Below are 14,558 nucleotides of genomic sequence, written 5' to 3'. Positions count from 1 at the left end.
CTGTTGGTAAATTTGGTTATTCAAATCCTTGACCAAATATTACTTTTTTTCTTTCTTTTGTTAAAGTTTTTCTTTTGTTATTTTTCAACCAGATTGTGTATATCAATATAAGTATTCACAGTAAATCAGTCTTACCCAATTTAGTTTCTTTGTTTACATTTATATGAGGTCTGTAGTGCATTTACGGTACAGCCTACAAAGAGGAATGTATAGCGCATAGAAAGAGCTTTTTGAAATCATCTGTTGTTAAATACTTTATAAGAAACCATGCTAATCTGTTTTATATGCTTTAGTTTTTGTTTTATGGAAGGAAAATAATAACAGTCTCTAAAATATTGCACAAACCACTTGTGGTACTCTTGTATTATTGCTCAGTTATATTATTAATTGCTTGATTGTAGATCCAAAGTGAAAATCTCATAAGATATGCAAAATATGGACTTGTAGAGATTAAATGTATACCATAGTGGAACCAGTGTATATGGTTACTGAGCAGGGTTTGTGATTTGTTTTTATTTTTTGCATCTGACAAATCATGTGTTCATTTTCCACTTGTCACCTGAAACAACTTCACTGTTTTAACAGTGTTATTAATTTTTTTTGTTGATTATTATTATTATTATTTCTTTTGAGAGAACAACTGTGTTGTTCTGTTTATTTGGTTGTGTTACCTTCCTCCTGGAGTGGAACATAATAGGAGGACTGTTTTTATTTTATTTTGTTTAAGTCTTTGACAAAGGGAACCATGTTCATGTTTGTGCCTTATACGAATGTTCTAGAAATCCAAATCAGTGTCTCCTAAAGTGTTGCCAGAGTATTTCTCTCTGAAAGTAACAGGGAAAAAAGATTTAAAACAAAAGCGAAAGAACAAAAAAAATATTTGAAATGTTCTTTGTGGTTTTGTTCTAGAAAATAAAAATGTTTGCAAGCCAAATCAAGTTTGTTTTATATTTTATTATAAATCTATAGTAGTTCAATAGGTAAAATTCTTTAGGTATGCAATCAAATGAAAGAGAGGGCGTGAAAGAGTTATATAAATGTGTAGCTATTGTCTGTTGAATGCCAATGAAATGAGAGGAACTGGCCAAGTTGAGACCATAAGAACATATTTAGGGTTGATGACAATAGCAATCTACAGTGAGTAATTAAAAAATAAATCACACATTACAAAGGACACAGACAGCCACTTCTCTTTTGAAAGTATGAGCAAAGGATGGGTAGGGTAATTATGTGTGTTTTATGTTGTGTTTTTGCATATTAATGTACATCTGGCTGTAGGCTAAATAGGAAAAACTGCAGGAACCATGTGTGAGTGAGAGAGAGACCAGGGAGGGTGAAGCTGTCAGCATGATGTGAAAGAGTGCAACGCGAAAATAAAACGGTGCGTAATTAACAAGCAACAAAGCTTTGGACCTTCAGGCTTTACTATTTTAAAACTAGCTAATTTAATGCCATGGGACATATACCACCCTGAGCTAGACAGAAAGAAGAACTGGTGCATGAAAGGGAAAAACAGTGTTGGTGTAGATTTTCAGTGTTCCCAAGAATAGAAACACATACAGCCTCCTAATTTAACACAAAATCAATGGTAGCAAACGTGTGTGTGCATCTATGTAATCCTGTTCATTGACAGCTTTTTGGTCAAGATATTTTGATTTGTAATGTACACAGCAGAGGGCGCCATTTAGACCTTACTGCACTTGTTTGAATGTCCATCAACATGAGAAGTATGTTTGGAGGAAAAACGTAATTATTTATTAGTATACATTTTTGTAGGCCTACCTATTTATATCTAAATCTGATTCCATGCAAAAGACTAATCATGACTTTAATAGTCTTGCAGGCAATAAATTATAGGCAACGTATTTATTAATTAACATTAATATTGTTATAGCGTGTGAATAAAGTGTGAGGCTTTCAGTTGTGAATGACTCGGCGTTAGCCTACAACACGCCACATAATTCGCATAATTTCGATAAATAAACTAAAATCGGTCGAGAATATTCGTGGTGTTTTTTTATTATTATTTTATTTAAAAAAAATGTATCATTAACTCGTAAAACGTCACATACTGTCGTAAATATAAGGCTACAGTAGGCCTATATTGGACGAACCAGTTGAGGAATCTGAATGAATCTTTTTGGTAAACGGTTTCAAAAGATTCGAGTCACTGTGATGAATCGATATCCCCACCCTGTTCATGCAGAGGCCGATTCGGCACCTAATAAGGACATGAGCTCGAGCGCTTGAAGTGACGTCAGTGAGAAGGATGGAGGAATAAGGAGTCTTTTCGCTCAGAGGCGGGAGCAATTGTGTAGCAGCCAGGTATAGATAGAGTGTGGTGAAATTGTGAAATAACGGTAGTGTAGACTATAATCTCGTTACATAACCCTTCATTGAATGCGCTGTCACTCCGTTCATTCGCGTAAATCCTTCATTCCACACATTATTCCTGTATTCCGAAAACACTTGTGGCTTTCGTCAGATCGAGAGAACTTAGATACATTTCCTTTTCTCGAGACGATGAGAAATAAGTTCATTTTAACGAGTCACTAGAAGGAAATAGCGTATATGCTTCTGTCCTAGTATCTATGTCCAGTGGTGACGACCCGCTGACGCGGTTTCCACCTCAACACCAGAGAAAAGAAACGAGAGAAAGAGAGGAATCAAGGCGATAGAGCACCAGACTCGCCCTGTTTGGTTTTCGAGCCGAAGATAAAGAATATTTCCACAGATATCCACACGCCTCTGCACGAGTCTGCAGACATGGAGGCGGCGAGTTTGGCACACGGGGTCGCGAGCCCGCTCAGCCCGCGTGAGGGAATGATCAAGAACGTGAGCCTGGAGTCGCTCCAGCTGTGCGAAAGAGACGGTAAGAAACCGTACACAGTGAGTGACTGTGTAGGCTACTTGACAGTTTTATCAACGCCGGTTTCCCCCGATAACAAATCAAGGGACGTGTTTTTTATTTTTATTTATTTTTATTTTTTAGTCATGTATTGAGCGTTTAAACCACTATAGTAATACGGGATTATACACTGATGTAAAAAAATCCTGTTACATCCATGAAAAGCGGAATAGTGAGACATGACAGGCTGGCTTTTGTGTGTGCTGGCTGTGGTATCTCAGAGTGAAATCTCTGCTGTCTGTGAGAGGGTTTCATTTCAGCACCATGGACACTACCCTCTTTCAGTCAGCTACCTTTCCCTTTTAATCTCGTTTTACTATCAGCCAGTCAAGATGAAACCAAGAAACAGGTATTGTAAACATGTAGAGAAAATAATAAAAATCATATTTCATTTTTCTAATATAAATATCATATCCCTAAACCATTTAAAAATGCTGATGTGGCAGGGGGTGAGGGGTTTTAACAGTCTATTTTTTGTCAGTCTTGTACATACTTAATACCCAAATAACACATGAACTCGACTTAATGGTTTTAGACTTAATGGCAGAAGGTTAAGTCATGTGCTTGCACACACACACACACACACACACACTGAGCAAGACACATATTGGGAGGAACCGGCTGTGGCTTTCAAAGGTATAGATGCTTGATGGAAAGGCTTACATGAGGATACAATATTTGCCTTTCAACTGATCTCTCTCTGTATGTCTCCATCTCATTTTGTTTGTGTGGAATTGCAAGCTTATAAATGTAAATCCATTTTAACTGAAGGAAGCACCTTTGTCTTTTCATAAGCGTTACAATCATCAGTGTTTCAATTGTGAGCGTGTGTTTGAAAATGCCAAAATATGTCAATCATCTTTAAGAATGACTAGGCAACAACCTGCAGATAAAAAAAAAGGTCAGCCTTCAGAAGAATGCAGAGTTTTTCTAAGCCAAGGGTAGCACAATGACTCACCAGGGTTTTGAGAGGGAGGCAATGTTTTTTTCCCTGCATGAATGTATTTGAATCAGCATTAATTAGCCTGAATGGAGTGCTGTGCTGCCAGCACAGTGTCTCTTATCTCTTTGATTTACCTCATACATCAGCGCTTGTTTCATTTTAATTGCAACAAACCGAGGGAGTGCATAAGGTACTAACTTTTGAGGAACTAACTGAACTCTATAATTAGTTAACATGAGTGAGTTTCTCAGACATGAAGGAAAACATTCCCTTTAAACATCGGCCAGACAGATGTCCTAACCAAACTCAGCTGCATCTGATCTTAAACATCCTTATTTAAGATCTTTACAAGACAATGTTTTGGATATTTGAAAATTGAAAATTATGCTATAAAAGAAGATTTCAGCTGACACATGCATTCAGATGATGTTTGAAACTGCTAGTGCTGGCTAATGCTAACCCATCAGCTGAGTGCTTGGTGTAAATATCTAAATCAGATTAGCTAGAAACCTGAACCTGTTCCATGCAGGACTTTGAACACGCTTGGGAATTCCTAATAGCAGCTTGTAACACATGAACAAATATATTTAGAGAAATTACATAAAGATTAAGACGGTAAAGTGAGCCTATCTAGTAAGGAATCGGATCTGGATTTGTAATGAAACGGTTGTAGATTTGATCCCAGTTAGAGGTGACTGGTGAACTTTCAATTTTTTTTTTACCATTGTGCCCTTGAGCAAGGGAAATGAGTATACGGGATGCACTGTATGTGCAAAATGAGGCCTAGGCTATGATGAATGCAATGAGGGAAATTAACAGAGGATCAACAAACATGAAACTCTCTGAACAAAACGCTTTAAAGGAAAGGAAACATCTCCTTCCCAGCTAAGGAAAGACATTTGTTTTTTAATTGATTTTGAATCACAGACATACAAGCTTAATTAATAGGGAGACTGCTTGTAAAATCATCTCTAATCAAATGCAAAGAATTCATTCTGTATGATTAAGTGCTGTAATTATGATATGTTGCTTGAGGCTTATCTTGAGTTCATTGTCCCCTACCCTAGAGAAGCTGTGGGCTCATAAACTAGAAAACAGCAGCCTACACTACCTCAGCGCTCGTTGTGAGCTCTGCAGCTCATCTCAGCAAAAGTTAATTGCAAAGTAAATGTGTTGTCTTTATTGCTGGCGGAGATAAACAGATTATGTTCCGAGCAGATTTTCCCACATATATTTGGAACTTTTTTTTTTTTTACTCTCGTTAGATAACTAAAATAGCATACACCATCCTTAATCGTTGACCACCAGGCTTTTGCGCGAATCGTTCGAATGGTTTGCTTTGTATATATTAATAATATCCTTTCAGGTTAAATTTACAGTTACTTTGTAGATAAATGTTTTTAATAATCAGTAACTAGGCTAGTTCATATTAGTTAGATGGAAGGTTCTGTCATTCTTGCAGTAGATACCATAAAAAGTGTTAGACTTAGGCATAGGAAATAAGTCAGAAAAAATATTCAAAAATATTTTTTAAATGTGTGTATTGAATATAGAAAAAGTATGATAAAAAAATAATAGAAATATAATAGAAAATAATCATATTTGATAATTAGACAGATGGTTGACTAAATGTATTTTCACTGCATTTATTATTTATTTTTAAAATTATTATAAAAAATTATGAAAGCAAGAACATTGTTACTAGGATATGTGGATAGAACTTGCTAACCGCTGTGGATCGAACTTGTTGGTCCAGCAACATCCCACAGATACTCAATTGGATTGAAATTTAGAAGGCCAGAACAACACCTTGAACTCTTCATCATGTTCCTCAAACCATTCCTGAACAATGTGTGCATTTTGACAGGGTGCATTATCCTTCTGAATGAGGCTACTTTCACCAGGGAACAACATAGTTTAACCTCTATGAGTTTAACAAGCCTTGGGCGGCCAATACCCTGTCGCTGGTTTGTGGTTTGTCCCTCCTCATGCCACTGTTAGTAAATTCTCACCACTGCTAACCGGGAGCAACCCACAAGCATTGCCGTTTCAGAGATACTCTGACCCAGTTGCCTTGCCATAACCATTTGGCCCTTGTCAAGATCACTCAGATCTTTTTTCCTGCCCATTAGTCCTACATCCATTATGATTATGTGAACTGACTGTTTGCTTACCATCTAATCTACCCAGACCTATATATGTATAAGCAAAAGCTTGTACTGCAATTGACAAATGTGTGTATTAATGTGCAGTTCAACGTGCATTTTGCATTTTGGAGTGGGTCCAGAGTTCATTCAACAAACTCTAAACCCTGATAAGCTAGCATTCTGCCACAGTACAGAGACATTTGCAGCAATAAGCTGTGATCTCGCTCTGCATTGAAGCTCATACAGGAGACATTCACAAGGACCACTACTCTTTTGTAGTCACATGTTGCAGTGCTGTTTTCCCACATTAAAGGGATAGTTCACCCAAAAATGAAAATTCTGTCAGTAATCACTCACCCTCATGTCGTTCCAAACCCGTAAGACCTTCGTTCATCTTCGGAATACAAATTAAGATATTTTTGATGAAATCCGAGAGCTTTCTAACCCAGTGCGGCGCTTCCGGGTTGTACGTCAGAACGCCGGCTCAGTATTGGCCACGGTATTGGCTACACGCACGCGTCGTGGTGCTCACGTAAACCGCGTCAGAGACTGACACGGAAGAGAAGAAATTGTTGAATAAAGTCATTATTTTTGTTTTGTTTCTAGCGCACAAAAAGTATTCTCGTCGCTTCATAACATTATGGTTGAATCACTGTAGTCACATCATGGACTATTTTAATGATGTCTTACTACCTTTCTGGGCCTTGAAAGTGCATATCATTTGTATTCCGAAGGTGAACGAAGGTCTTACGGGTTTAGAACGACATGAGGGTGAGTAATTAATGACATTCATTTTTGAGCGAACTACCCCTTTAAGACCCTTTAAGACCCTTTAAGACCTCACTGTAGTTTTGGAATTTAGTTTTTCCTAGGTTAGATTTGCAGTCTGTACAGTTAGGGGGTTTCTGTTTTGTTTTATGTAATACTGCAGTTTTCTGGTAAGCTGCGCACACAAGCTGCTCTCCTGATGGATATTATTGGGTATTTAGGTGTTTGTGAAGGAGATATATATGTGGTTTGGTGATACTTGGATTTATTTGAAATTTCTAATGTTTTAGTACTCTAGGTTATTTTGTGTGTGGATGGCTTTAAATAGACTGGTACCAGAGGAGGCTTTTAGCCCTTATTAGAGTCAGTTATAGATCCAGATGCTCCAGGTTTTTCCTTCTTCTAACCCCCTAACCCTCTCTCATGATTCAGAAGGTTCTGCCTTGAAACTAAGAAAACTAAAATCTTTCTTTTTGAATGATATAAATATGTCTGTTTATTTATGTAACTGCTAGAAACTGAAAATAATTTCTCTCCCAGCACGGTACAGTCTCTTTTCCTGATCTGACTTATTGTTAACTTATTGTATGTAAAGCTTCTGCCCATCTTCCTCTTTAAATTATGATACATTGATTAATGGCCTTGATTTGTTTCCATGGAAACTGCAGTCTTTGTTAAAGCATGTCGAAAGACCTGTGGGTGTGTTTTGAAGCTGGCACTTTAGTAGAGAGATGTATTCTGCTGGTCTTATACTTGTTTTAGGTACAAACAAAGTCAAATGATTTTTTGTGAGTTATTTTAACCACTGTTTGACTAAAGCTTCAAAAAGATTACATTAACATTCGCTGAAAATGCTATAGTATTTTAGACTGTTTATGCTGAACATATGGTACATCGAACCAGTTTCTTAAAGCGTGAAGGAAAGCAGATTCTGTAGTGAGACGATGTCTGATGAACACATGTGTTGTTTGTGTTGGCAGAGGCAAGGTTTGGAGGGGCTAGTGTTAGTGCAGGAAGATATCTATAACTGAGGTGAATGTTGTGAGTGCCAGTATTTTCAAGACTTTTCACTGTTTTATTTGTGCATTTGTCTTCTTGGAAGACCCTTTCTTTTGCTTTATAGTGCAACTTTAACAAAACTTATATGGATGACTGGGCCTTTTCTTTTTTTGCTCCAAATCTATTATGGAACTCTCTCTTCCCTCTGAGACATGCAGAATCCTTTAGTGTCTTTACATCTTCTCTTAAACTTATTTATTAGGGTTGCTTTTATGTGATTATATTGTTATTATTCTGAAAATTGATTTAAATAGCTTGATTTCACTCTGTATTTTGTATTCTTTTTCTTGTAAAGTGCTTTGAGATGCAACTTTTATTTATTATAATTGTGACTTTATTTTCTTTAATTGCAACTTATCTCAAAATGTCCTTTTATCTTACAATGTGGCTTTATATCTCCAAATATTGGCTTTATTTCTCACAATTTTGACTTTATTGCTTATTTGGAACTATTTTTCGTAATGGCAAATTTATATCTCACATTTACCTTTTCAAATTTTTACTCAAAGACAGAAACAGGCTTTCATATATGATTGTGCTGTGGTAAATAAAACAGAAGAGGTCTGTGGTCATTTTCATAACATAAGCAGAGGTGCATGAAATAAATACTACCATTCAAAAGTTTGAGGTCAGTAAGATTTTCTTAAATTTTTTTTAAGAATCTCTTATGCTCAACAAGGATGTATTTATTTGATTAAAATAAACAGTAAAAGCAGCAATATTGTGAAATATTATTTATGAAGTTTTTTTTCTGTTGATTTATTTTAAAATGTATTCCTGTGATGGCAAAGCAACATTTTTTAGCAGCCATTACTTCAGTCTTCAGTTTCACATGATTCTTCAGAAATAATTATGATATGCTGGTTTGATGCTCAAGAAACATTTATTATAATTATTAATGTTGAAAACAGTTGTGCTGCTTGTGATACACTTTGTCTCTTTTTTTTTTTTTTAAGTTAGTGTTCACAAATTAATTTAATGAAAGAGCATCTGCCTATGAATCCTGCAATAAACAGGATAATTTGCAATGATTATACTCTTTACATATATAGTTTATATAGTGTGTCATTCTGGAATCCCACATTCCTGTTGTGCGTCTCTGGACTCTAAGATAAGACAGCGCCCACACTGTAGCCATGCCAATGCAACACAGCACATTTCTCACTGTGTGTGTGATTGTGTATGTGTATTGGAGGGTACTCATGTGCAAGTATTTATAGAGAAACACTATCAATATTTGATTTCAGACCATATCCTTTCTTTCTGTCAGGTAAAGCTGAAGACACTGGGGTGGTAGGAATGGAGGAGTTACCTGTTGCTCGCAACATCAAGATCAGTAACATCACCTGTGACTCATTTAAGATCTGCTGGGATATGGATCCCCACACCAAAGAGAAGATCACACATTACTTCATTGACCTTAACAAGAAGGAGAACAAGAACTCTAACAAATTCAAACACAAGGTACTCAGTGATTCAGTTCACAACACAAATTATTTACATTCATTGACATTTCTCAACAGAGCCTAGTTTTTTATAATATGTGCTTTACTTGCTTTATTCATGAGAGAGTTTTAGCATCAATTTGCGCTGTTGTTCATCATAACTAAAAAAATATAAAACTAACTAAATACTACTAAATATTAAATTCTTTCCTGGTTTGACTCATGCTCTCTGTCTTTAGGATGTGCCTACAAAGCTTGTTGCTAAGGCAGTCCCATTGCCCATGACAGTGCGAGGCCATTGGTTCCTGAGTCCACGGACAGAATACACTGTTGCCGTGCAAACAGCTTCCAAACAGACCGACGGAGACTATGCCGTATCAGAATGGAGTGACATTGTCGAGTTTTGTACAGCAGGTTAATCAGCCAAGCACACACTTACATATAAAAGACAACGTACTGTAATACAAGGCTAGTTTGTTTATATAGAGTCATGTGAAAAAGAAAGGACACCCTATTGAATTCTATGGTTTTACGTATCAGGACATAATAAAAAAAATCATCTGGTCCTTGGCAGGTCTTAAAATTAGGTAAATACAACCTCAGATGAACAACAACACATTACATATTACACTGTGTCATTATTTATTTAACAAAAACTACTAGGCCAAAGTGAAGTCATATGTGACAAACTACGTACACCCTTACTTCTTCCATAGGAATTAAGAAGGTAAGTAGCAGTCAGGTGCTGCTAATCAAAAGATCTTTGATTAATTGATCATCGGCAAGTGTGACCAACTCTATAAAAGCAGAATTTTTGTCAGTTTGCTGGTCTGGAGCATTCAGGTGTTTGTTAACACAATGCCAGGGAGGAAAGACATCAGCAGTGATCTTAGAGAAGCAATTCTTGCTGCCATCAATCTGGGAAGGGTTATAAAGCCATTTCCAAACAATTCTAAGTTCATCATTCTACAGTGAGAAACATTATTCCCAAGTGGAGAACATTCAAGACAGTTGCCAATCTTCGCAGGAGTGCAAGTCCCGGCAAATTCACCTCAAGGTTCAGACCGTGCACTGCTCAGAGAAATTAAAAAACACACCTCAGACTCTACAGGCCTCAATTTACATGTCAAATGTTAAAGTTCATGGCAGTACAATTAAAAAAAGACTAAACAAGTATGGCTTGATTTAAAAGGGTTGCCAGGTGAAAGCTTCTTCTCTCTAAAAAGAACATGGCATCACGGTTAAGGTTTGCAGAGTTGCACCTGAACAAACCACAAGACTACTGGAACAATATCTTTGGACAGATGAGACCAAAGCGATGCTTGGCCATAATGCACAGCATCACGTTTGGTGAAAACCAGCATATCAGCACAAACACCTCATACCAACTGTCAAGCATGGTGGTGGAGGGGTGATGATTTGGGCTTGTTTTGCAGCCACAGGACCTGGGCACCTTGCAGTCTTTGAGTCGACCATGAACTCCTCTGTATACCAAAGTATTCTAGAGCCAAATGTGAGGCCATCTGTCCGACAGCTAAAACTTGGCCGAAATTCGGCCATGCAACAGGACAATGATCCCAAGAACACCAGCAAATCTACAACAGAATGTCTGAAAAAGAAAAGAATCAAGGTGTTGCACCGGCCCAGTCAAAGTCCAGACCTCAACCCGATGGAAATTCTGTGCCCACAAACCTCAATGAACTGAAGCAATGTTGTAAAGAAGAGTGGGCAAAAATTCCTCCAGAACAATGTGAGAGATTTCTTCAAGTTATTGCTGCTAAAGGTGGTGCTACAAGCAATTGAATCATAAGGTGTACACATGGATTCTCCATTTTGTCTTTATTTTTGTTAAATAAATAGTGACACAGTGTAATATGTTGTGTTGTTGTTCATCTGAGGTTGTATTTATTTAAGACCAGATGACTTTTATGTCCTGATACTTAAAACCATAGAATTCAAAAGGGTGTCCTTTCTTTTTCACATGACTGTAGCTCATTTAATACAAAACGGTAATTAAAATGCTAGGCTATATATTGAGAATGAGACAATAAAGTATAAAAATGAAATGAATACCTAACACCAAAATAACTTACTATAAGAAAACAAAATGTTATGCTAGCTACTGCTCCGCTTTTTAGGTAGATAACATTGATCAAATTGAAAAGACTAGTGAAAATTGATGACAAATAAAAATATTTCCCTTCATTTTTCTAGATTATTCCTCTGTGCATTTGACGCAGCTGTTGCAGAAGGCTGAAGTCATTGCTGGCAGGATGCTCAAGTTCTCTGTCTTTTACCGGAATCAGCATGAGGAATACTTCCAACACTGCAGGTGATTCAGGAAAAAGTACCTCAGTAAAAATGCTTAGGATATAAGTGAGGGAGGGGAAAGAGATTAAGTAATGCTGGTGGAGGAAGACAATGACAATCTTTCTTTGCTGTTGAGATTCAGCTCGTCGTTAGGAAGCAAACAGCTCCCTCTTGTGGAATAATGTCCTCATTAATTGGCCAGGTTTATGTTTAGGGGCCCTATGTATAAAGCCATTCAGAGTAACATTTTAGTCTTAAGTGTGTCAAAATTCTAAGAATTACATCATTTTACTCTTATTCCTATACTTAAGAATAAGTGTGATTCATAAAGGTTCCTAAGTGTCAAGACTAGGTCTCAGCTCTTAAATTATGTTTGAGTGCTGGAGAGGTATCCTAACCTAGTTAGGAATAACAAGATGGCAGCAGAGAGGATGAGAAGACACACTTTCTTAAAAAAAAGATATTGGAGTTATGTATATGTATATTATGTTATGTCTAAAAACACAGTTACCACAAAAATATTAAGCAGCAGAACATTGAACATTGATAAATTAAAAAATGTTTGTTGATCACCAAATTCATGATCATGATCATGATTTCACAATATTACTGCAATATTACTACCAAAAACATTTAAAAAATCTTACCAAACCTTTAAACAGTGTAATGAAAAGTAATTAATTCTTTTTATAAATGTCTCTCTTTCCCTCACAGAGATGTTCTTGGCGGTCGAATGATGCCCTCAGTAAAGGATAACAGCGGTAGTCACGGTTCACCTCTCAGTGGTAAACTGGAGGGGATCGTCTTCAGCTGCAACACAGAGTTTAACACAGGTCAGCCCCCGCAGGATTCCCCGTACGGCCGCGTCCGCTTCCAGGTGCCCGCCGAGGTTCTGTTCCCCCCTGACACGCGCCTCTACTTCGGGGACTTCTACTGCATGTATACTGCCTATCATTACGTTATCCTTGTCCTGGCTCCTCGGGGCTCGAGCGGAGACCTTTACTGCAGCGAACGCCTTCCAGAGCTGGATGTGACGAACAACCGCTTTCTGACACGTGTGTGCGGGGAGGATGGGCGGGTGGTGTTTCAGCATGCGCAGGATGTGATTCTGGAGCTGATTTATACTGAGCCGGTGCCGCTGGCACAGGGGACTGTCTCTCAGATCAGCGGCCACCAGTTGATGAGCTTGTCAACCATCAACGCCAAGAAAGACCCCAGCTGCAAGACCTGCAACATCAGCGTTGGCCGCTAACTCGCACACAGACATAGGCTCAAACAAGAAATCTGAAGACCTCCTGAACAAATGGTATGTTACAGAACCAGATACAGAAGAACCCCAAGAAAAATGGCCCCACAATCCTCCATATACAGTATGTCCATGTGGCGCTCAAACCCCTTGGGGGCTTCCCAGAACCCCAGCTTATGCTAGAAAATTCGGAACGGAGCATTCTAAAATAATAGAAATAAATCAAAAATACATTATTGTACAACAGAAGAAGAAAAAAACTGACAACAGAGTAAGACAAAAAACAGATTCAAGGCAAAAAAAATAAAAAAATAGATAGCATATCAAGACTAAAAATTAAAAAAGAGTAAAAGCTACTTTTCCAAAAACTTGAATCCCACTGTGAATCTTTCATATGTGTTATTGGTGCTTTTTCTGCTCGATAATTAGACCCCAGCCCTGTTCATCCTCAAACCATTTGTGACCTTTTTTTAAAACACAAGGATGTCTTGCCCAGTTTCCACTGATGCTGTCAAACCGCCTGTGTTTCCTATGTCAGACTTGTACTGCATGGAGTCTGATCCTTCAACCATCAACAGTACATGCCACCTCAGCCTTTAAACTTTCTAAAAGGGGATTTTCTTCTCTTACACAGATCATTTCCCCTTTGGCCACTTGCACTTCTATGTGCCCGCTGAGCCTCTATTCACCCTTGACATGCGCCTCAGAGGACTTCTACTGCGTGTACAGTATACTACCTATCATTACATTATCCAAATGGAGTTACTTTAAGAGTTATATGCCAACCAGTCCTTTAAGCACCTACATGCCACCTTAGCCTTTAAACCTCTATTACCCTCAGTCTTTTCATTTTCTACTCTGATCGCAGTTCTCCTTTAACCTTTCTTACTCATTGAACATGCTTTGATGATCTCGTTTCATTATGTTTGGTTTTTAGAGAATGTGTGTTGCATTAGTAACGGTGTATGTTGATTCCTGATAGAACATCAAGAAGTAAGTAGAACTGATTTGTCTAAAACATATCCTAAACAGATCCATTGCAGGACACAGCTATGTCCAGGTTCTTGAGGGTTTGCACTGTCCTATTAGAGGCCCTCTGGTGGTGAAAAAGATCACAGATGCATGCTTAAGATTTTGTGTTGTACTGTATCTGAACTTGTTACTTGTTCCTTAAGCTCCAAAAATAGAAGCCAGTCACAACAGACAGCGATGCAAAATTTTATTTTCATTTCTGAAAACTCTTAGCTGCCAGTATCCTAAAACCTGTGGCCAACATGTAGCTTTTGCTCAAACAAAATATTTTAGTATGTTTTTTTCCCCCACTATAAACAATTCTACACTCTATATTCTCATACACTACTGTTCAAAAGTTTGGGGTCAAAAAGATTCTTTAATGTTTCTGAAAGAAGTCTCTTATGCTCACCAAGGCTGCATTTATTTTATTCCTGTGTTGGAAAAGCTGAATTTTCAGTATCATTACTCTCGTCTTTAGTGCCACATGATCCTTCAGAAATCATTCTAATATGCTGATTTAGTGCTCAATAAACATTTGTCATTATTATCAATGTTGAAAACAGCTGTGCTGCTTAATATTTTTGTGGAAACGGTGATGCAAATTTTTTTTCAGGATTCTTTGACAAATAGTAAGTTCAAAAGAACAGCATTTATTGGAAATATTTTGTAACATTATAAATGTCTTTACTATCACTTTTGGTCAGTTTAATGCATACTT

The 14,558-nt window shown here is 37.4% G+C and overlaps 1 protein-coding gene across 2 annotated transcripts; it reads left to right on the top strand.

Moving 5' to 3' along the window:
• The first annotated feature begins 2,066 nt into the window (after nt 1-2,066).
• Nucleotides 2,067-13,558, top strand: phyhipla (phytanoyl-CoA 2-hydroxylase interacting protein-like a). 2 transcript variants are annotated; one of them, XM_084392670.1, is made up of 6 exons: nt 2,628-2,872; nt 9,096-9,289; nt 9,510-9,684; nt 11,485-11,602; nt 12,295-12,886; nt 13,461-13,558. In XM_084392670.1, exons 1-5 carry the CDS (start codon nt 2,767-2,769, stop codon nt 12,830-12,832), a joined length of 1,131 nt encoding a protein of 376 aa, XP_084248796.1. In that variant the 5' UTR covers nt 2,628-2,766; the 3' UTR covers nt 12,833-12,886; nt 13,461-13,558. The 2 variants fall into 2 exon arrangements, with proteins under 2 accessions (XP_084248795.1, XP_084248796.1); XM_084392669.1 differs by lacking the exon at nt 13,461-13,558 and having other exon boundaries at nt 2,067-2,872; nt 12,295-13,088.
• Nucleotides 13,559-14,558: the final 1,000 nt, after the last annotated feature.

Source organism: Rutilus rutilus (assembly GCF_951802725.1).
Source record: "Rutilus rutilus genome assembly, chromosome: 21".
Classification (NCBI taxonomy): Eukaryota; Metazoa; Chordata; class Actinopteri; order Cypriniformes; family Leuciscidae; genus Rutilus; species Rutilus rutilus.
This window is presented reverse-complemented; position numbering and strand designations above follow the sequence as displayed.

What these genes read in the sequence shown, in the direction of transcription:
- phyhipla (XM_084392670.1), top strand. Translation starts at nt 2,767, where the DNA reads ATGGAGGCGGCGAGTTTGGCACACGGGGTCGCGAGCCCGCTCAGCCCG. An exon ending in CCAGCTGTGCGAAAGAGACG is followed by an intron (nt 2,873 to 9,095) that starts GTAAGAAACCGT and finishes TCTTTCTGTCAG; the next exon opens with GTAAAGCTGAAGACACTGGG. An exon ending in CTAACAAATTCAAACACAAG is followed by an intron (nt 9,290 to 9,509) that starts GTACTCAGTGAT and finishes CTCTGTCTTTAG; the next exon opens with GATGTGCCTACAAAGCTTGT.